General features: G+C 41.1%; 1 protein-coding gene across 5 annotated transcripts in view; it reads right to left on the bottom strand.

The window, feature by feature from the left end:
- Positions 1-7,674: 7,674 nt before the first annotated feature.
- Positions 7,675-21,631, bottom strand: part of LATS1 (large tumor suppressor kinase 1) — a 56,247-nt gene continuing 42,290 nt past the window's right edge. For 3 of the 5 annotated variants that reach the window (XM_074397285.1, XM_074397287.1, XM_074397286.1), the window contains 3 exons: positions 21,443-21,625; positions 21,142-21,248; positions 7,675-12,141 (listed from right to left, as the gene is read on the bottom strand). In XM_074397285.1, coding sequence (XP_074253386.1) covers positions 11,632-12,141; positions 21,142-21,248; positions 21,443-21,625 — 800 coding nt within the window. In that variant the 3' untranslated portion in view covers positions 7,675-11,631. Of the gene's footprint in view, positions 12,142-15,430; positions 15,530-21,141; positions 21,249-21,442; positions 21,626-21,631 lie in introns of all 5 variants that reach the window. The other 2 variants (XM_074397288.1, XM_010331426.3) reach the window with 2 other exon arrangements.

Raw genomic sequence — 21,631 nt, 5'->3', positions numbered from 1 at the left:
TGGAGTCCAGTGGCATGATCATGGCTTACTGCAGCCTCAACCTCCCATGCTCAAGCAATACTCCCACCTAGCTTCCCAAGTAGCTTGGACTACAGGCACGTGCCACAGCACCTGGCTTATTTAAAAAAAATTTTTGGGCCGGGCACAGTGGCTCAAGCCTGTAATCCCAGCACTTTGGGAGGCTGAGGCGGGTGGATCACAAGGTCGGGAGATCGAGACCATCCTGGTCAACATGGTGAAACCCCGTCTCTACTAAAGATACAAAAAATTAGCTGGGCATGGTGGCATGTGCCTGCAATCCCAGCTACTCAGGAGGCTGAGGCAGGAGAATTGCTTGAACCCAGGAGGCGGAGGTTGCGGTGAGCTGAGATCGTGCCATTACACTCCAGCCTGGGTAACAAGAGTGAAACTCCGTCTCAAAAAAAAAAAAATTTTTTTGTAGAGATGGGGTCTCACTATGTTGTCTAGGCTACACCACACCCTGCCTAGGGTTATTTTTTTTTCTCTCTCTCTCTCTTTTGGTGTCTTTGAGTTTCCCTAGAGACTTCTTCTTAAAGAAGTCTGAGCTTTACAGTCCTTCAGCAGTAATCCCCTGTTACTATACTGGAGCATGGGTAATATGGTAGTACACTGTGAGAGTGTTATAGGAGTTACTAAGAAATTATTTGAGGCATATAGCGAGACAGTGAGGAAAAAGGTGTCCTTGAGAAGTTTTTACTTTCTTTAAAGCAGGTTCAGAAACGTTTTTTGTCTAGCAGGAAAGCCTTGGCTTTTTTTTTTTTTTTTTTTTTTTTGAGAGGGAAATGGAGTCTCGCTCTGTCACCCAGGTTGGAGTGCAATGGCATAATCTCAGCTCACTGCAACCTCTGCCTCCCGGGTTCAAGTGGTTCTCTTGCCTCAGCCTTCTGAGTAGCTGGGATTACAGGCCTGCACCACCACACCTGGCTAGTTTTTGTATTTTCAGTAGACACGGAGTTTCGCTATGTTGGCCAGGTTGGTCTCGAATTCCTGACCTCATGATCTGACCACCTCAGCCTTCCAAAGTACTGGTATTACGGGCGTGAGCCACTGCACAGGGCCAATTTTTCATATTCTTTCTTTTTTTTTTTCGAGATGGAATTTCGCTTTTGTTGCCTAGGGTGAAGTGCAATGGTGCAATCTTGGCTCACTGCAACCTCTGCCTCCCAGGTTCAAGCAATTCTCCTGCCTCAACCTCCTGAGTAGCTGGGATTACAGGAATGAGCCCCCATGCCCGGCTAATTTTGTATTTTTAGTAGCGATGGGGTTTCTTTTTTTTTTTTTTTGAGACGGAGTTTTGCTCTTGTTACCCAGGCTGGAGTGCAATGGCACGATCTTGGCTCACCACAACCTCTGCCTCCTGGGTTCAGGCAATTCTCCTGCCTCAGCCTCCTGAGTAGCTGGGATTACAGGCACACGCCACCATGCCCAGCTAATGTTTTGTATTTTTAGTAGAGATGGGGTTTCACCATGTTGACCAGGATGGTCTCGATCTCTTGACCTTGTGATCCACCCGCCTCGGCCTCCCAAAGTGCTGGGATTACAGGCTTGAGCCACCGCGCCCAGCCTGAGATGGGGTTTCTTCATGTTGGTCAAGTTGGCCTTGAAATCCTAACCTCAGGTGATCCACCCACCTCAGCCTCCCAAAGTGCTGGGATTATTAGGCGTGAGCCATTGTGCTTGGCCCCAACTTTTCATATTCTACTTAAGAGTTAAAATTGTACCATGTCATGAGATGTAGAAACCTTGCATCTTTATAGGTCCATTAGTTTCCTTTCCATTTTATGCTAAAATTGTCCAGTGTATTATATCTACATATACATCATGTGGTTTTTTACTTAAATCGTCATGTATTTTAAAATTAAAAGGAAAAATAAGTATTTTAAGTATAAAGATATTTCTTTTCAAGATTATTTATTTATTTAGAGACAGGCTGCCACCCAGGCTGGAATGCAGTGGCATGATCACAGCTCACTGCATCGCCAAACTCCTCGGCTCAGGTGATCTTCCTGCCTCAGCCTTCTGAGTAGTTGGAAATGCACGTTCATGCCACCATGCCCAGCTAATTTTTAAATTTTTTTGTAGAGATGGGGTGTTGCTGTGTTGCCAGGCTAGCCTTCAACTCCTGGCCTCAAGTGATCCTCCCACGTTAGCCTCCCAAAGTGCTGAGATTTAAGGTGTGAGGCACTGTGCCCTCCCATCTTTTCCAGTCCTTTTGGTCCTGAAAATTCAAGTTTCCCACTGGTATAATTTCCTTCACCCTAAGGGATATTTTAGGTTTTTGTTGTTGTTGTTGGAGACATGGTCTCACTCTGTTACCCCTACTGTAGTGCAGTGGTGCAATCACAGCTCACTGCAGGCTTGACATCCCAGGCTCAAGCAGTTCCACCAGCTCAACCTCTTGAATAGCGGGATCGCAGGCATACACCACCAAGCCTAGCTGATTTTTTACGTTTTGTAGAGACAGGGTTTTGCCATGTTGCTCAGTCTGGTCTTGAACTCATAGGCCCAAGAGATCTTCCCACCTCACCCTCCCAAAGTGCTGGGATTGCAAGTGAGAACCACAGCGCCTGGCCTAGAATTTTTAGATGCTTTATTTTACCTCTGTTCTTGAAGGATATTTTTACTAAATATAGAATTTTGGGTTTTCTTTTTTTCCTTTTAGAACTTTAAAGATACCATTCCACTGTCTTCTGGCCTCCATTTTAACATTTAAAATAAGTTAGTAGATATCCGATGTGCAATGCAATGTACTGTTTTTCTCTGTCTTCATTTAAGATTTTCTCCTTTTTAGATTCCAGCAGTTTGCCTGTGAGGTGTTGTGTTTATGTCCTCAAAGAAGCAGAAATATCTAATTCTATGATAGAATTAGATTTGCAAGAGACTTGTTGGGGCAAAGTCCTGAAAGGGAAAATGGAGAGGTTGCAGAAGGAAGTTAGGAGAGATATCATATCATAATCCAATCCCGAGCCCCGTGAACGAAAGAAAGATGGGTAGGAAAAGACTTAGAGTGAGAGCTGTTTAAGACTGTTTTGGCAAGGCCAATGAGGAGTCTCAAGTCAAAGCTCCCCATTACAGGAATTTGCATCTTGCAGGAATGGGACTAACTTAGCCTCCCTGCTGGGCCAGTCATTGGCTAAGACACAATGAAACCCTGGCACAACTGTGGTGGTACATTCAGAGCGTAACATCCGAGGCCAACAGTTAGCTATACTCCTCACAGTAGAAGATCTAAGTGGTTCATTTTGATGGCTGCCAATGGTGCCTAGGATTTTTCTTTTTCAGAGTCTTGCTCTGTTGTCCAGGCTTGAGTGCAGTGGATCAATCTTGGCTCACTGCAACCACCATCTCCCGGGTTCAAGTGATTCTCCTGCCTCAGCCTCCTGAGTAACTGGGACTACAGGCATGTGCCACCATGCCCAGCTAATTTTTGTATTTTTAGTAGAGATGGGATTTCACCATGTTGGCCAGGCTGATCTTGAACTTCTGACCTCAGGTGATCTGCTTGCCTCAGCTGGGATTACAGGTATGAGCCGCCACACCTGGCCTTGCTGTGGTCTTTCTCTTTTCCCTTTGCTGTATATTTTCTGAATTTCTTAAATCTGTAGATTTGTCATTCACTAAATTTGGGAAACTTGAGTCCAATATTTCTCCTTTTTAGTTCTGCTCTACTATCAACCTAGGGGGAGAGGTATACACATAACAATTATGCATGTTAAATCTTTAGATGTTGTCTCACATATCCTTGAGACTGTTCCTTTTTTAAAAACGTCTTTTTCCTCTGTCCTTCAAAATGGATATTCTGTAATTATCTTAAAATTCAAAATGTCCTTTGTCATCTCCATTCTTGTTAAGCCTATCAGATATTGTGATATTTCTGGAATTTCCTTTTGTTATTTGCTATAGTTTCTATTTCCTTGCTGGGATTTTACCATCTTGACATTTACTATCAGAGTATTTTCCTTTACATCGTTGAACATGTAAGAGCTGTTCCAAATATTGAAAATAGAATCTTGGGAGTTGACTTCCACTGATGGTGTTTTCTCTTGAGAATAGTTCATATCTTTATATTTCTTTGTATGTCAAGTTCCTATATACAAAGGGTTGTAGCCTGGATGTTGAAATTGCTATACTGTAGATACTCTGGATTCTGTGATATGCCTCTGGAGGTGTTTTTGTTGTTGTTTTTAAGCAGGAAATTAATTTGGCTTGGCTCTTTTTCTCTTGGGCAGCACATCAAAGGTAAGGTCAGTTCTTTCATTCTTAGATAGGATATTTGGATTCGTCCCTACATATTTGATTCATGATTCAGCCAAAGATGAATTTGGGCCTTTCGCAGACAAAATGTCATAAAAATGGAATACTCGGGCTGGGGGCAGTGGCTCACGCCTGTGATCCCAGCACTTTGGGAGGCCGAGGCAGGTGGATCACGAGGTCAAGAGATCGAGACCATACTGGTCAACATGGTGAAACCCCGTCTCTACTAAAAATACAAAAAAAAAAAAAAAAAAATTAGCTGGGCATGGTGGCGTGTGCCTGTAATTCCAGCCACTCAGGAGGCTGAGGCAGGAGAATTGCCTGAACCCAGGAGGTGGAGGTTGCGGTGAGCCGAGATCGCACCATTGCACTCCAGCCTGGGTAACAAGAGCGAAACTCTGTCTCAAAAAATAAAAAATAAAAAAATAGATGGAATACTCATCTAGTGCCAATCCTCTCTTCCAAGGATCAGTTCCCTTCCAGAATCCGCCTGGTCTTGTTCCATTCCAGTATCTTTAGGTAGTTGGGTTTTTGCAGCAGATAAATTTTTTCTTTGAGACAGAGTTTTGCTCTTGTTGCCCAGGCTAGAATGCAATGGCATGATCGTGGCTCACCGCAAACTCTGCCTCCCAGGTTCAAGCAATTCTCCTGCCTCAGCCTCCCTATTAGCTGGGATTACAGGCATGTGTCAGCACACCCAGCTAATTTTGTATTTTTAGCAGAGACGGGGTTTCCCCATGTTGGTCAGGCTGGTCTTGAACTCCTGACCTCAGGTGATCCACCCACCTCGGCCTCCCAAAGTGCTGGGATTAAAGGCGTGAGCTACCACGCCCAGCCTCCCCTAGAGTTTATAGTTATTAGATTTGATAGGGTAAATTCATTATGATCTGATTTGTTGTATTGGAAGCAGAATCTGGAACTATTTTAAAGTCATTTGGGTGACAGGTTGGATAACAAACTTGAGTTACCAGAATAAAGACTCATGTTAGAAAATTATTACAATAATTCAGAATGATGAGGGCCTCCACCAAATTAGTAACAATGAGGATAAAGATGATGAATTAGAGAAAAATCTAATAGGTAAAATAACTGAATTTTATGGTTTAGTCCACAGGAGATGGTGAAAGTACAAAATGACTTTCTTAAATTGTTCTGCAAATCAGATTACACACTGAAATTATATGCTATGTTATTTAAGGCAGGTGTCCCCTAACTTTTTACACAGGGGGCCAGTTCACTGTCCCTCAGACCGTTGGATGGCCGCCACATACTGTGCTCCTCTCACTGACCACCAATGAAAGAGGTGCCCCTTCCTGAAGTGCGGCGGGTGGCCGGATAAACGGCCTCAGGGGGCCGCATGCAGCCCACGGGCCGTAGTTTGGGGACACCTGATTTAAGGTATAGGCTAGCAGCAGCAAGAAATTGATGTCTATATGGTATATAGAGACATAATGTTTTTTCTGCCCTTTCTCACATTCTGCAGTTGATCAGTCCAGACTTAAAAGATGACCCTTCTTCTCATCATCTCTCAGGTAACCAGATTGTATTCATTTTGTTGACTCACCATCACTAGAGTGTTTTCCTAATTTTCATGTCAATATAGTAACCACTATGTACACGTTCCATCCTGTGGGAAGAGATAAAGAGCAAGTGGTGGGAAAGCAATGTCAACTTTAATTATACGTATAATTTGCACATACCACGTCTGCTCATGTCCCAATGGCCAAAACCTAGTCACATGCTCAAAACTAATTACAAGGAAATAGGATAAACAGGGACTCTACTGGGTTAGTCAAAAATTAGAAAGTGATAGTGGCTCTATTAGTAAAAGGAAAAATGGGAGAGTGGATACTGGAGAGCAAGAGTGGCCTCTGTCATTAGTCAACCCCTCTGTGAGCTAGGTATTCATGAAAATCTTTGTTTTTTCTGCTGCAGAACAAATTTAACCGTTCCTCAAGGGAAACAACCCAAAGTTCCATTCATAGCCTAAATCCAGCAAAATGTTCAGAATCTCTGGTTAACTCTGTTATTGAAAGGAAGGAGGAAAAACTAGACAATAACTGTCTGTTTGGCAACCTCCTGTACTTTTCACATACACAAGCAGATGTGCGTGTGTGTGTGTGTGTGTATGTGTTTAGCAAAATACTGTCACGATTGTAAGTATACCAAATATGGGCCCACAATGTAGTACAATAAATCATAGGAATAATGTAATTTGTGTCAGCTGTACAATAGCTTCATGTAGAACAAATACAAACTTACAAGGGAGTGCAAACAGGATAAAGAAGATACAATGATAACAATGCTTGAAAAGAGGATGAAAAACAGTACTTGTTCATCCATATAAAGCTGATATAATTTTGGCCAGGTGCAGTGGCTCACGCCTGTAATTCCAGCACTTTGGGAGGCCGAGGTGGGTGGATCACCAGATCAGGAGTTCAAGACCAGCCTGGCCAACATGGTCAAACCCTGTCTCCACTAAAAATCCAAAAATTAGCCAGGCATGGTGCCATGCATCTGTAGTCCCAGCTACTCAGGGGGCTGAGGCAGAAGAATCGCTTGAACTCGGGAGGTGGAGGTTGCAGAGAGCTGAGATTACGCCACTGTGCCATCAGCCTGGATGACAGCAGAGAGCTGAGATTACGCCACTGTGCCGTCAGCCTGGATGACAAAGCAAGACTCTGTCTCCAAAAAAAAAAAACAAAAAACCAAAAAGATGTAATATCGACATATATATTTTGACACAGTAGTTCAGGTCTGTGATTCCAATACTTTGGGAGGCAGAGGCAGGAGTTTGAGATCAGTCTGGGCAACACAGTGAGACCCCATCTCTACACACACACACATACACACACACACACACACACACACACACACACACACACACACTAGCCACATGTGGTGGCACATTCCTATAGTCCTAGCTACTTGGGAGACTAAGGCAGGAGGATGGCTTGAGCCCAGGAGTTTGAGAGGTTAAAGTGAGGTTTGATTGTGCCACTGAACTCCAGCCTTCGTGACAGAGCAAGATCATCTCTAAGAAATAAAACAAACAGAAAGGATTATAAAGGAAAACAGATAAACCAACGTTTTTACATTTTAAAAATTATATGCTATAATCAAATGGTATTAAGTGTAGAATTTAATAATTAAATTCTAAACCTGTAATCTAATGGAAGCCTTTAATAGGAAACATTTATTGTACTTATATTGGTCAAAATAAAAACATTTAAAACATTTGACATTTACATAATATTGTTTGCCTTAACCTAAGTACTATTATTAGTTATATCTATTTTAATTCCAAAACATCAAAATTTTAATCATAAATTTTCTGAGAATATTTACATAAATTTTTGAATTGAAAACAACATAGTTAAGCAGTGTAAAAATTAGCTTTCCACACATAATTGAAAGATTCAATTTTTTTTTTATTATCCCAGCAAACATTACACTAGAGAAAATGATTGGGAAAATACAAATAAGTTCATTAAAAACACAGACTGATTATTCATATCTATTACATTCAGAATTATGCAAAACAATTAGTTATATTGCAAAGCTGTAATTCCTTTTCTAACAAAGCATGATTTTATAAAACTTTAGTGTTGCCACTGATTCAATTTTAATACAAAATATTTATATACACAATACAATATAAAAGTAAACTGTGTAGTGCCTTCCACAATGGGATATATTAAGGCGCTTTACAAATATACCAATATTTTGACCCAAATTACTTTTTGCTTTAGATTAAAATGAACAGGCTAAATGTTCCAGTTTAAATACCAAAGGGATTTTTGTTTATTAAAAATTTTTTAATCTAAAATACCTTGGGTAACAGCAGCAGCAATGTCTAAAAATCCTCCCACTGTAATCTCTAATTTCTAACATATTAAGTCAAAATAAAACAATTCCACTCACAGTTTTGCACTTTGCAACAGCAGAAGATAGTAACTTTTTTAAAAAGTCAATCTCAAAGTGACTTTTTAGTCATACATTCTATAGTTTCTATTACAAATAAGAAGGTAGAAAAGATACAGCAGTAGGGCCTGCCTTATGATGTCACTGGACAATACATAACAGTATCTACAATTAACATAATTATAGAACACATCTTATAAATACTATTGATATGCATTAAAAGGGTAAGTAGAATAAAGATAGCAAGTAAATTTTAAAAAGAAAACATATAGAACCAATGTTTTCACTCCATTTCAATGGAAAGCATCTATATTTTTAACATTGTTTTTCTCATCTTTTTTGGTCAGGAAGCACCAGATTATATAGTGGAAGAAGTAGATGTAATTTTGGAATACGGTAGCTGATACATACATTCAAACTGTTAAAACTGCTGATACTAAAGGCATGTATACTGCTTGAGATAAATGCAAAAGGCTTGTTGTGTCAGAGGAAATTTTAAAAGAATACAAATTTGCGCCAGGCACGGTGGCTTACATCTGTAATCCCGGCATTTTGGGAGGCTGAGGTGGGCATATAACTGGAGCCCAGGAGTTCCAGAGCAACCTGGGCAACATGGCGAAACCCCATCTCTACGAAAAATGTAAAAATTAGCTGGGCTTGGTGGCGCAGGCCCAGCTACTTGGGAGGCTGAGGCAAAAGGATCACGTGTGCCCCGAGGTCGAGGATGCAGTGAGCTGTGAAGTGCCACTGCATTCCAGCCTGGGTGACAGAGTAAGACCCTGTCTCAAAAAAAAAAAAAAAAAAAAAAAAAAAACCAAAAAAAAAGAATACAAAATTTGTAGTATCTGTTACATTTCAGCAATAGGGGCAATACAGATTTTGTGGGAAGGGAAGGGGAGGAGACAGCACCTTAGTTTTCCTACAACATAAATGTAACAAGTTATTTTCTACTGTATTGCACCATAGTCCAGAAATAAAACAACTAAATGAAAATTTAAATAAATCAGACTGAAAAAGCCCAAAGAGCAAGAGGAATACCTTATAAATGTGAGTACCCACCTAAAAATTCTTGAACTACTTTGTTTTGCACAGGATTTTACGGGACTAACCAAATGTTCCACGAACCATGAGGTAAAGACTGCCATTTCATGATAGCGTATTTTCTTACAATTCTCTGATTTGAAATCCTTCAGAAATATTTCTGTATCAAGCCTGTAATGAGCCCAACATTTCAGTGACCTCCAAAGGGCACATTTAAAACAATTTTATTACCAGCAAGAAGGCATTCATAAGTTCACCTTGTATCACATGCTACAGATCTTTTCCACCACAAATTATCAGTTTATATAAGACATGCCAAGTAGTGACTGGTAAGTTAAAAGCAGAGTTCTTATTTTAATATATTGATTTTCTTATGGGACAGAGGTCCATAACCTAGAGCCTGTGACAGGTTTCAGTATGTCCAAAATCCCTTGAAACTGCATGTAACATTGTATGTGTATGTATTGATAAGCTTTTTTTTTTCCTAGGAAGAGTCCACAGCTTTCATCAGATTCTCACAAGAACTAGTAACCCCAAGACCTATGAGAACACAGCAGTAGTTCTCAAGTTGAGCTCTGAAAGGACCATCTGTAGAAAGGTGGGAAGTATGGGTTAATAAGTTTTCTTTGCTCTGACTCTCCAATTCAACTGTAACAGCTCTGCCTTTAATTTTACTACATACGTGGTTTCAATTAGCTTTTATGTGAAGGAAGCTAACAGTCTGAAAATCATTACAATTATGCCTCCAATCCACAAATAGTAACTTTTGATAAAAACAATGGCATATCAGTGGAGTTTAAGAAAAGGAAATAAAATACAATATAAACTTTACTATGGCCAAATTAGAGCCTTTCCCCGCTTCCTAAAAGATAAGCTACATGTATTTTGGCATGAAACCTTAATCTTCCTTAGAAACTAAGCATTATACATAATAGGCATGTTCAAGAATAAATAAATTAGGAGGACTTGAATTTTCTAGTAAGACCACTCTGTAAATTTTCCTAATTATTAATGGCCATCTCAAGAGTTAATTTTTTCACCAATTAATCTGCCTTTAGATAAAATATTGCCAGATAGTCAGATTTTCCTTTGCCAATAACAATCTGTATATGCAGCACTGTTCTGAAAGAGTAAACAGGTAACATTGATGATATAATCAAAATAGTTACTGTATAGGAAAAGTATATGAAAATGAAAATAATTCTCTGCTTAGGATGGTGGGAAATATTTTAGCTTTTAGTACTGAAAAATTTGATTTATGGCAGCTTGGTTCCCTTTTAAAATTGGAAGCAGCATTAAAAATACCAATATGGGGCTGGACGCAGCGGCTCACACCTGTAATCTCAGGACTTTAGAAGGTTGAGGCGGGTGGATAATGAGGTCAGGAGATTGAGACCAGCCTGGCCAACATGGTGAAACGCCGTCTGTACTAAAAATACAAAAATTAGCTGGGGGTGGTGGTACGCACCCTGTAGTCACAGCTACTTGGGAGGCTGAGGCAGAATTGCTTGAACCTGGAAGGTGAAGGCTGCAGTGAGCCAAGATCGCACCAGTGCACTCCAGCCTGGTGACAGAGCGAGACTCTGTCTCAAAAAAAAAAAAACAAACCAAAAAAAACCCCACAAACAACAACAACAACAACAACAAAAAACAAAAAACACACAAAAAACAAAACAAAACAAAAAACCAACATGGAAAGAAAGCTAAGTAGTGCTTTGGCTTCTTTTAGAGCCAGTAATTCTTGAGAAATAAATGCCAAGAAGATTAGATATTCCACAGATGGGGGAAAAAAAGATATCTGTACCATTTTTCCTTCTGATGAACATATTAATATTTTTTCAACCTTGTATTCCTTAGTTTCAGGATGTGAATTATACAGATTATCATTAGCCAAGGTACACTCATCAACATGATGGCTTTATTTCTCTAGCTTATTTTATACCAAAAACAAGGTTATGAGGGGAAAAAAGAGCTCTGTAAATATGTGGTATGTTTCATATTTGGTTAAAGCATGATAAAACTAAAACTTTCCAAAAAATTTCAAAAACTCTTGACTTTTAAAATTATTTAGCATATATACAAATAGATACCAGGTTTCTCCTTTTAAACAAAGCACTACTTATTTTAAGTACTTTAAGTACCAAGAACTGACTATAATATTCAGTTCATAATTTACTTTCCTTATAACAATTTTTTTCTAAATACTGATTTAAAAGGCTGGAATAAATTAACATTTTTAAAGGATTTCCCATAATTTAGGAAAATAAAATATTGTACACAGAGCACACATATGTAGCTCTGTCATATTTGCATAATTTTACTCTTAGAACCTCAAAACACCTCACATTTCAGGCCCTTTTGCAAATCCTCATTAATTTATTTACTAGCGCGTTAAACATACACTAGATCTCGATTTTTAATCTCTGAGCCTGTGTGTTGATCATCTTCATCCGACTGCTGCTCTGAGCCTTGTGAATTAATGTATTCATATTCAATAGGCTTCGGATAATTATATGGGTAGCCATTGTCATCAAAAAATCTCCGGAAAGTAAATTCATAGAATGCATGTTCAGGATGCTTTCCATTTTTATACCATCCATTGAGAGTGTCATTTACATTTTCTTCCTCGTTATCATCACTCCATAACTTATCAGGATCAACAGGATCAAAATTTGATGTATCTGTTGGGTGTGTGATTTTAGGAATGTATGAAGCAGACTGCTGTCTCAGGTCACTGGAGAAATCAATTGTTTTAAAAAATGGATGAGCTTTTATTTCGTCAGCACCATTCTTGCCTAAGCGATCTTCGGGTCCTCGGCAAAGTTTAATAATAAGGTCAGAAGCTTCAGGACTGAGTTTAGCTTGTGGTGGAATGTGAAGAGATGTTTGCCAGTTGATAACCTTCAAAGATTTTTAAAAATTAGGGAGAAAGAGATAAATTAGAAAAATAAAAATTTCCTTCAAGTTTTATACCAAAAGTCTCACTGGGCTGTTTTTGTATGTTAAATAAATTACATGATATTTTGCTGAAAAATAATTTTTTCGCCTATCCTGTCCTCTCCAGGCAATTTCTACTCGCATTATAAGACTCACTGTCAGTTTTAATCTCCTTTAGTAAATCTTTTTGTCTATGGTGGAAATGACTACTTCTACTCTGCCTTCCCTGTACCATATATTTATTTCTATCGTATTTCTTTTTTTTTTTTGAGACGGAGTTTCACTCTTGTTACCCAGGCTGGAGTGCAATGGCTCAATCTCGGCTCACCGCAACCTCCGCCTCCTGGGTTCAAGCAATTCTCCTGCCTCAGCCTCCTGAGTAGCTGGGATTACAGGCACGTGCCACCATGCCCAGCTAATTTTTTTTTTGTATTTTTAGTAGAGACGGGGTCTCACCATGTTGACCAGGATGGTCTCGATCTCTTGACCTCGTGACCCACCTGCCTCGGCCTCCCAAAGTGCTGGGATTACAGGCTTGAGTCACCGTGCCCGGCTATTTCTATCGTATTTCTAATACCTTGTGGTACCTATTTATGTTTATGTCCTTCTACTGAAATGTAAAATTCCATTAAGGCTAGGGATCATGTTTTGGTGGTCTTTGTATCTCCTACTGCTCAGTAAATTGCCTGGCACATACTTAATACATGTTTCATAAAACTTTTTCTGAGGCCAAGCGTGGTGGCTTTTGCCTATAATCCCAGCACCTTGGGAGGCCAAAGTGGGAGGACTGCTTGAAGCCAGGAAGGTTCAAAACTAACCTGGGCAACAAAGCAAGACCCCCTCTCTATAAAAAACTTTAACAATTAGTCAGGTATGGTGGTGTGCACCTATAGTCCTAGCTACTCAGTAGGTTGAAGCAAGAGGATTCCGGAGCCCAGGAGTTTGAGGCTGCAGTGAGCCATGATTGCAGCACTACACTCCAGCTTGTGTGATAGAGCAAGACACTGTCTCAAAAAAAAAAAAATAAATAAATAAATAAAGACCAGAGTCTCATAACATAATATTCAAAAAGTCCAGGATACAATCCAAAATTACTTGGTATACAAAAAAACCCAGAAAATTTCAAGTAACATAGGAAAAGTCAGTCAGTACTGTTATGACATAGATGCTAGAATTTTCTGACAAAAATTTGAAAGTAGCCATTATAAATATGCTTCAAATAAGGATGAACACTCATGAAATGAAAGCTAGGTCTCAGCAAAGAAACTGAAGGTATAAAGCATCAAAAAGAAATTTTATAATTGAAAAATAATCAAAATAAAAAACTCAGTGGATAGGTTCAATAGCAGAGTGAAGATGTCAGAGGAAAAAAAAATCAGTGAACTTGAAGATAGGTTGCTACTGGCCAGGCATGATGGCTCACTCCTGTAATCCCAGCACCTTGGGAGGCTGAGACGGGTGGATCACTTGAGGCCAGGAGTTTGAGACCAGCCTGGCCAACATGTTGAGAACCCTGTCTCTACTAAAAATACAAACAATTAGCTGAGTGTGTTGGTAAGCCTATAGTCCCAGTGACTTGACTTGGAAGGCTGAGGTGGAAGGATCACTTGAACCCAGAGCTGGAGCTGGAGGTTGCGATGAGCTGAGATCATGCCACTGTACTCCAGCCTGAGCAACAGAACAAGACTCTAAAAAGATAGGTTGATACTAATTATACAATTCAATCAACTGTTCATTCTAAACAGCAGAAAAAAACAAAAAATTATGGAAATCTGTGGAAGCACATCAAAAGGTCTAACATTCCTGTGATTAACATCACAAGAGAAGAAAATGTGTGGTACAGAGAAATACTTAAAGATATGACGGTTGAACACACCCCAAATCTGATCAAAGACATAAACCTACAGATTTAAGATGCTTGGTGAATACCAAACAATAAACCCTGAGAAATTCATGCCCAGACGTATCATGATTACAATACTGAAAAAAATAATTATTGAAAGCAGCTAGAGAAACATAATGCATTACTTGAGGGATCTGAATAATTGCAGATGTCACATCAAATTATGAATGATAGAAGGAAGTGGACATTTTAAAGTGCTGTAAGAACTAAAACCCAGAATTATGTATCAAGTGATAATACTCTTTTTTTTTTTTTTATGGAGATGGAGTCTCACTCTGTCACCCAGGCTGGAGTTTAGTGGTGCAATCTTGCTCCCTGCAATCTCTGCTTACCGGGTTCAAGCAATTCTGCCTCAGCCTCCCAAGTAGCTGAGATTACAGGCACACACCACCAGCCCAGCTAATTTTTTGTATTTTAGTAGAGACAAGGTTTCACCATGTTGGCCAGGCTGGTCTCAAATTCCTGACCTCGGGTGATTCGCCCACCTTGGCCTCCCAAAGTGCTGGGATTACAGGCATGAGCCACTGTACCTGCTCTTAAGTCATAATATTCTAAGACAGGCAAAATGTAGACATTCTCATATGAAGATAAATTAAGACAATCTGTTGTCAACATACTTGCTTTAAAGTATTTGCTTAAGGAAGTTTTTTCAGATGGAAGAGATACAACATAGAAGGAATCTTGAAACACCAAGAATGCAGGAAGAGCAAGGAAAATGCTAAATATACAGGTAAACATAATTGACTATTCTTCTCATCTTGATTTTTTTTTTTTTTTTTTCCCAGACAGGTTCTCATTCTGCTGCTCAGGATGTGGTGTACTGGGGTGATTATAGCTCATTGCAGTCTGGAACTCCTGGGCTCAAGTGATCCTCCTATGTCTGGAGCAGCTGGGACCAAAGGCATGTGCCACCATCCACCATGCCCGGCTACTTTTTTGTTTTTGGTAGAAACATGATCTATTATTTGTTACTCATGCTGGTCTGGAACTCCTGGCTTCAAGCAATCCGCTTGCATTGGCCTCCCAAAATGCTAGGATTGCAGGTATGAGCCACAGCACCCAGCCTCTCACCTTGAGTTCTTTAAAAGAACTTGATGGTTGAAAGCAAAACTGTTATATTGTTGGATGAGGCAGGTTTTGAGACAAGGTCACACTTTGTTACCCACACCACTTTGTTGTGCAGTGGTGCACTCTTAGATCTTACTGCAGCCTCGACCTCCTGGGTTCAGGAGAGATCCTCCCATCTAACCGGTCACCCCGCCCCAAGTAGCTGGGACTGTAGGCATGTACAACCACACACCAGCATGCTAGGCTAATTAAAAAAATTTTTTTGTAAAGACAGGATTTCACTATGTTGCCCAGGCTGATCTCAAACTTCTGCGTTCCAGTGATCCTCCTGCTGTGGCCTTCCAAAGTCCTGGGATTACAGGTGTAAGCCACTGCACCTGGCTAGATGAGGTTTTAAGCATATGTAGATGTAATGTATAAAATAACTACAAGCTGGGTGCAGGCTCACGCTTGCAATCCCAACACTTTGGGAAGCCAAAGTGAGAAAACTGCTTGAGCCCAGAAGTTCAAGACCAGCCTGAGCAACACAGTGACTAATATTGATTGAAAAATAAAAATAAAACTAGTCAAGTGTGGTGGCATGCACCTCTGTAATTCCAGCTACTTAGTAGGATGACACAGGAGAATCTTGAACCTGGGAGGCAGAGGTTGCAGTGAGCTGAGATCACACTTCTGCACTTGCAGCAGAGCAAGACCTTGTCTCAAAAAAAAAGAAGAAGAAAAATAAAGTAACTACAACATAAAGAGTAGAGAATAAAGGGACCTATATGACAGTAAGGTTCTACATTGAACTTGAAGTTGTAAAATATAAATTCTAGGTAGATAGTAAAAACTTATGCCAGGCATGGTGGCTCACGCCTGTAATCCCAGCACTTTGGGAGGCCGAAGCAGGTGGAGAGGTCAGGAGTTCAAGACCAGCCTGGCCAACATAGTGAAACCCTCCCTGTCTCTACTAAAAATACAAAAATTAGCCAGGCATAGTGGAGAGTGCCGGTAATCCCAGCTACTTGAGAGACTGAGGCAAGAGTATCGCTTGAACCCGGGAGGCGGAGGTTGCAGTGAGCCCAGGTTGTGCCACTACACTCTAGCCTGGGCGATAGAGTGTGACTCCATCTCAAAAAAAAAAAAAAAACCTTAATATGTATTTTGTAGTCACTAGAGCAACCACAAACAAAACTAAACAAAGAGATAATAGTAAAAACCACAGTAGAAAGAGACATCACAGAAAACAGAGTCCCAAGTATCAAGGATCTACTGTTCCTTAAAAACAATCATTAAACTGGAAAAAGACTATCAGAATAATTTATTTTAGAACTTTGGAACCTGATCAGATACTTAAAGCAGCCAGGAGAGTGCCTCATGAAGGGAGAGGCTGCTAAAATTTGGTTCAGACAGCAGCGTGTGTGAACCCACTACCATCTACCACTCCTCAGTCCTGCGGCGGTCATGAAGACCACAGCTTGTCTTCCTGGAACAGCTGGTTAGTACCAAGGTGGGCAGTAAGAACTTTGCCCTCCAAGGCCGGGCGCGGTGGCTCAAGCCTGTAATCCCAGCACTTTGGGAGGCCGAGGCGGGTGGATCATGAGGTCAAGAGATCGAGACCATCCTGCTCAACATGGTGAAACCCTGTCTCTACTAAAAATACTAAAAATTGGCTGGGCACGGTGGCACGTGCCTGTAATCCCAGCTACTCAGGAGGCTGAGGCAGGAGAATTGCCTGAACCCAGGAGGCAGAGGTTGTGGTGAGCCGAGATCGCGCCATTGCACTCCAGCCAGGGTAACGAGAGCGAAACTCCGTCTCAAAAAAAAAAAAAAAAAAGAAAAAAAAGAAAAAAAAATACTAAAAATTAGCTGGGCATGGTGGCGTGTGCCTGTAATCCCAGCTACTCAGGAGGCTGAGGCAGGAGAATCGCCTGAACCCAGGAGGTGAAGGTTGCGGTGAGCCGAGATCGTGCCATTGCACTCCAGCCTGGGCAACAAGAGCGAAACTCCGTCTCAAAAAAAAAAAAAAAAAAAGAACTTTGCCCTCCAAAAATCTGAGGTTGTCCATTTTGGCTAGTGTTGGTGATTCCCTGAGGGACCAGCACAGATTCCTGCCTTTCTTTGACCAGCTCTGGCAGATTTAAAGAGACGGAGATCCATTTTTTTTGACCCAGACATATAAAGAAATATGTCATGTCACTGGCTTGGGTTATTTGTTTCCTTATTGTTGAGTTTTGAGGGTTCTTCATATATTGTAGATAAAAAACCTTTCTTAGACATGTGATTTGTAAATATTTTCTCCCAGACTGTAGCTTGTCTTTTCTCTTGACTGTACGTGTGGTAAAGTTCTTAGTGTTGATGAATTTTTTCTTTTACAGATCATGATTCTGGGGTCATTTCTAGGAACTCTTTACTTAATCCCAGCCCATGAAGATTTTCTCCTGTTTTCTTCTACAAGTACTATAGCTTTAAATTTTATCTACACATATGTGACTCAATTTAAGTTAATTTTTGTAAAGGTGTCAGGTCACCTGAGGTTCAGTTTTTGTTTTTGTTTTTTGTTTTTTTGCGACAGAGTCTTGCTCTGTTGTTCCAGGCTGGAGTGCAGTGGCACGATATCGGCTCATTGCAAGCTCTGCCTCCTGGGTTGAAGTGATTCTCCTGCCTCGCCTCCTGAGTAGCTGGGATTACAGGTATGCACCTCCACACTCGGCTAATTTTTCTGTTTTTAGTAGAGATAGGGTTTCGTCATGTTGGCCAGGCTGTTCTTGAACCCCTGACCTCACCCACCTTGGCCTCCCAAAGTGCTGGGATTACAGGCATGGGCCATCTTACCTGGCCTGAGGTTTAGTTTTCTTGTACATGGCTGACCAATTTTTTTCATTACCATTTGTTAGAAAACTATCCTTTTTCCATTTGCACCTTTGTCAAAGATCAAATGGCCATAGTAGTGCGGTCTTATGTCTGCATTCTATATTCCGTTCCACTGATTTATGTGTGTACCTTTTTGTCACTCTCACACTGTCTACATTATTGAAGCTTCACAGTACATTTTAAAGTCAGATAGCTGAACGCTCCAACTTTGTTCTTGTTAAAAAATTTATTTTGCTATTCTTTCTGTTTTTTTTTTTGGAGACAAAGTCTTACCCTGTTGCCCAGGCTGGAGTGCAGTGGATTGACCTCGGTGCACTGCAACCTCTGTCTCCTGGGTTCAAGCAATTCTCCTGCCTCAGCCTCCCGAGTAGCTGGGACTACAGGCACGTATCCCTGTACATGGCTAAATTTTTGTATTTTAGTAGAGACTCCTGAGCCCAATGATCCACCCGCTTCGGCCTCCCAAAGCGTCGGGATTACAGGCATAAGCCACCGAGCTTGGCCTATTCTACTCTTTGTCCATCCATGTAAATTTTAAAATTGGTTCATCTGTATCTACAAAAAATCCTGCTGAGATTTTTGACTGGTGATGAGTTAAACCTATAAATTAATTACAGGAAAAGTTACAGCTTTACTACGTTAACTCTTCCAATCAATGAATGTGGTATGTGTCTCTACTTATTTAGATCTATGATTTCTCTTTCTTTTCTTTTCTTCTCTCTCTGTCTCCCCTTCCCTCTCTCCCTACCTCCTCTCCCTCCTTTTTCTCTCTCTCCTTCCCTTTCTCCCTCTCTCTCTCTTTTGTTTTTTGAAGACAGTCTCACTCTGTCACCCAGGCTGGAGTGCAATGGCACTATATGGGCTCACCGCAACCTCCTCCTCCCAGGTTCAAGCAATTTTCCTGTCTCAGTCTCCTGAGCAGCTGGATTACAAACTAATTTTTTTTGTATTTTTAGTAGAGATGGTGTTGCCATGTTGGCCAGGCTGGTCTCAAACTCCTGACCTCAAGTAATCTGCCCACCTGGCCTCCCAAAGTGCTGGTATTACAGGTGTGAGCCACTGTATCTGGCCAAGATCTACCACTTCTTTTTCTTTTTCTTTTCTTGAGACATTGTCTCACTCTGTCACCCAGGCTGGAGTGCAGTGACACAATCTTGGCTCACTTCAACCTTTACCTCCCAGGTTCAAGTATTATCCTCCTTCAGTCTCCTGAGTAGCTGGGGTTTATAGGTGCCTGCCACCATGCCTGGCTAATTTTTGTATTTTTAGTAGAGACAGGGTTTCACCATGTTGGCCAGGCTGGTCTCAAACTCCTGACCTCAGGTGATCTGCCTGCCTTGGCTTCCCAAAGTGCTGGGATTATAGGCGTGAGCCACCGCACCCAGCCTATTATTTATTTCAGTAGCAATTTGCATACAGATCTTGCTCATGTTGTCAGATTTACATCAAAGTTTTTTATTTCAGAGGAGCTACTGTGAATGGTAGTATTTTTAAATTTTAGTTTCTGGTTTTCATTGTTTAAATAAAGAAATAGCCTGTAATCCCAGCACCTTGGGAGGCCGAGGCGGGTGGATCACGAGGTCAAGAGATCGAGACCACTCTGGTCAACGTGGTAAAACCCCGTCTCTACTAAAAATACAAAAAAATCAGCTGGGCATGGTGGTGCGTGCCTGTAATCCCAGCTACTCAGGAGGCTGAGGTAGGAGAATTGCCTGAACCCAGGAGGCGGAGGTTTCGGTGAGCCGAGATCGCGCCATTGCACTCCAGCCTGGGTAACAAGAGCGAAACTCCGTCTCAAAAAATAAATAAATAAATAAATAAATAAATAAACAAACAGATGAATTTTGGCTAGGCACAGTGGCTCATGCCTGCAACCAGCACTTTGGGAGACCAAAGCCGGTGGATCAGGAGGTCAGGAGCTAGAGACCACCCTGGCGAAAGTGACGAAATCCCATCTCTACTAAAAATAGAAAAATTAGCTGGGTACTGTGGCACGTGTCTGTAATCCCAGCTACTCTGGAGGCTGAGGCATGAGAATTGCTTGAACTCAGGAGTCGGAGGTTGCAGTGAGCCGAGATTGTGCCACTGCACTCCAGCCTGGGCAACAAAAATGAGGCTCCATCTCGAAAAAAAAACCAGAATGATCAGGAGTTTGACTTCAGAAAGGAGGAAGAATTACAGAAGAGAGAGATGGAAGTAGGACATTCCAGACGGAGGGGATCATATGAACAGAGGGCAAATTTGGACTTTAACCCATGGACAAAGGAATCACTAAAGGGTTTTAAATCAGACAGTGTATGAACAAAATTGTGAGTACATTCTCATTTAAGTGTGAGAGGGATTTTCAAGTGGGGATATAAACATTTGTTTGTGGTTTGCACAGAAGGAGACAAAGCCACAAGGTAGTAGGTGACAAGGAGTAAACTGGAATCAATCTTCAAAATGGACCTTTTTGAGAATGAAATGAGTATGGGGTATGAGTGAGGGGGAATACAAGATTATGGTGATATGGCGTGATGGAGACAGGAGTTCACATGCAATTTCGGTGAGTTCATATACCCTTACAAGTTCACTCTTTTTCTCTTTTTTTTTTTTGTTTTTTGAGACGGAGTTTCGCTCTTGTTACCCAGGATGGAGTGCAATGGCGCGATCTCGGCTCACCGCAACCTCCGCCTCCTGGCTTCAGGCAATTCTCCTGCCTCAGCCTCCTAAGTAGCTGGGATTACAGGCATGTGCCACCATGCCCAGCTAGTTTTTTGTATTTTTAGTAGAGACGGGGTTTCACCATGTTGACCAGGATGGTCTCGATCTCTCAACCTCGTGATCCATCCGCCTCGGCCTCCCAAAGTGCTGGGATTACAGGCTTGAGCCACCGCGCCCAGCCTCTTTTTTTAATAAAAACGTTTTTTTGGAGAGGTGGGGTCTCACATTGTTGCCCAGGCTGATCTTGAACTCCTGGGCTCAAGGAATCCTCCTGCCTCAGCCTTCCAAAGCACTGGCATTATAGGTGTGAGCCACTGCACCCAGCCCAAGCTCATTCTTTAACTCCAGATTAAAATACTGTAAGTACTAATAAATGAAGGTCAATGAGGTAGGAACTTTGTGATAGTTCTTTTGAAATAGATGCCATACCTTACCTTCATTTGTGTTTCTAATGGTGTTTGTGCCAAGAAAGGAGGTTGTCCCACCAACATTTCAAAAAGAATAACACCAACACTCCACCAATCACATAACTGTGTGTATCCTAAAATAAGATATCAAAGTTATTTATAAGCACTTTATAAATGCTCAGAATACAATCAAAATTAACATTAAATCACCAATTTATACTGTAAAATTAGTATTATTATTATAAGCCTGAAAAATAAGGCATATTAGTGTTAGGTCTTGGCTGGTCTAAAGACCTACTGAGATTACATATGAAACCAAGTGCTTTACCTGTTCGTAGCAACACTTCAGGTGCAATATAATTGGGAGTCCCAACCAAAGAATGTGCTAGACATCGCTGGTGCTGGCGTGCAGCTCTCCGCTCTAACGGCTTCAGTCTGTCTCCACATCGACAGCTTGAGGGATCCCCCCACTCATTACTGAAATCCATGCTATCTTGCCTTGGATGGTCACCTGCAC

Source organism: Saimiri boliviensis, chromosome 4 (genome assembly GCF_048565385.1).
Source record: "Saimiri boliviensis isolate mSaiBol1 chromosome 4, mSaiBol1.pri, whole genome shotgun sequence".
NCBI classification, from domain to species: Eukaryota; Metazoa; Chordata; class Mammalia; order Primates; family Cebidae; genus Saimiri; species Saimiri boliviensis.
This window is presented reverse-complemented; position numbering and strand designations above follow the sequence as displayed.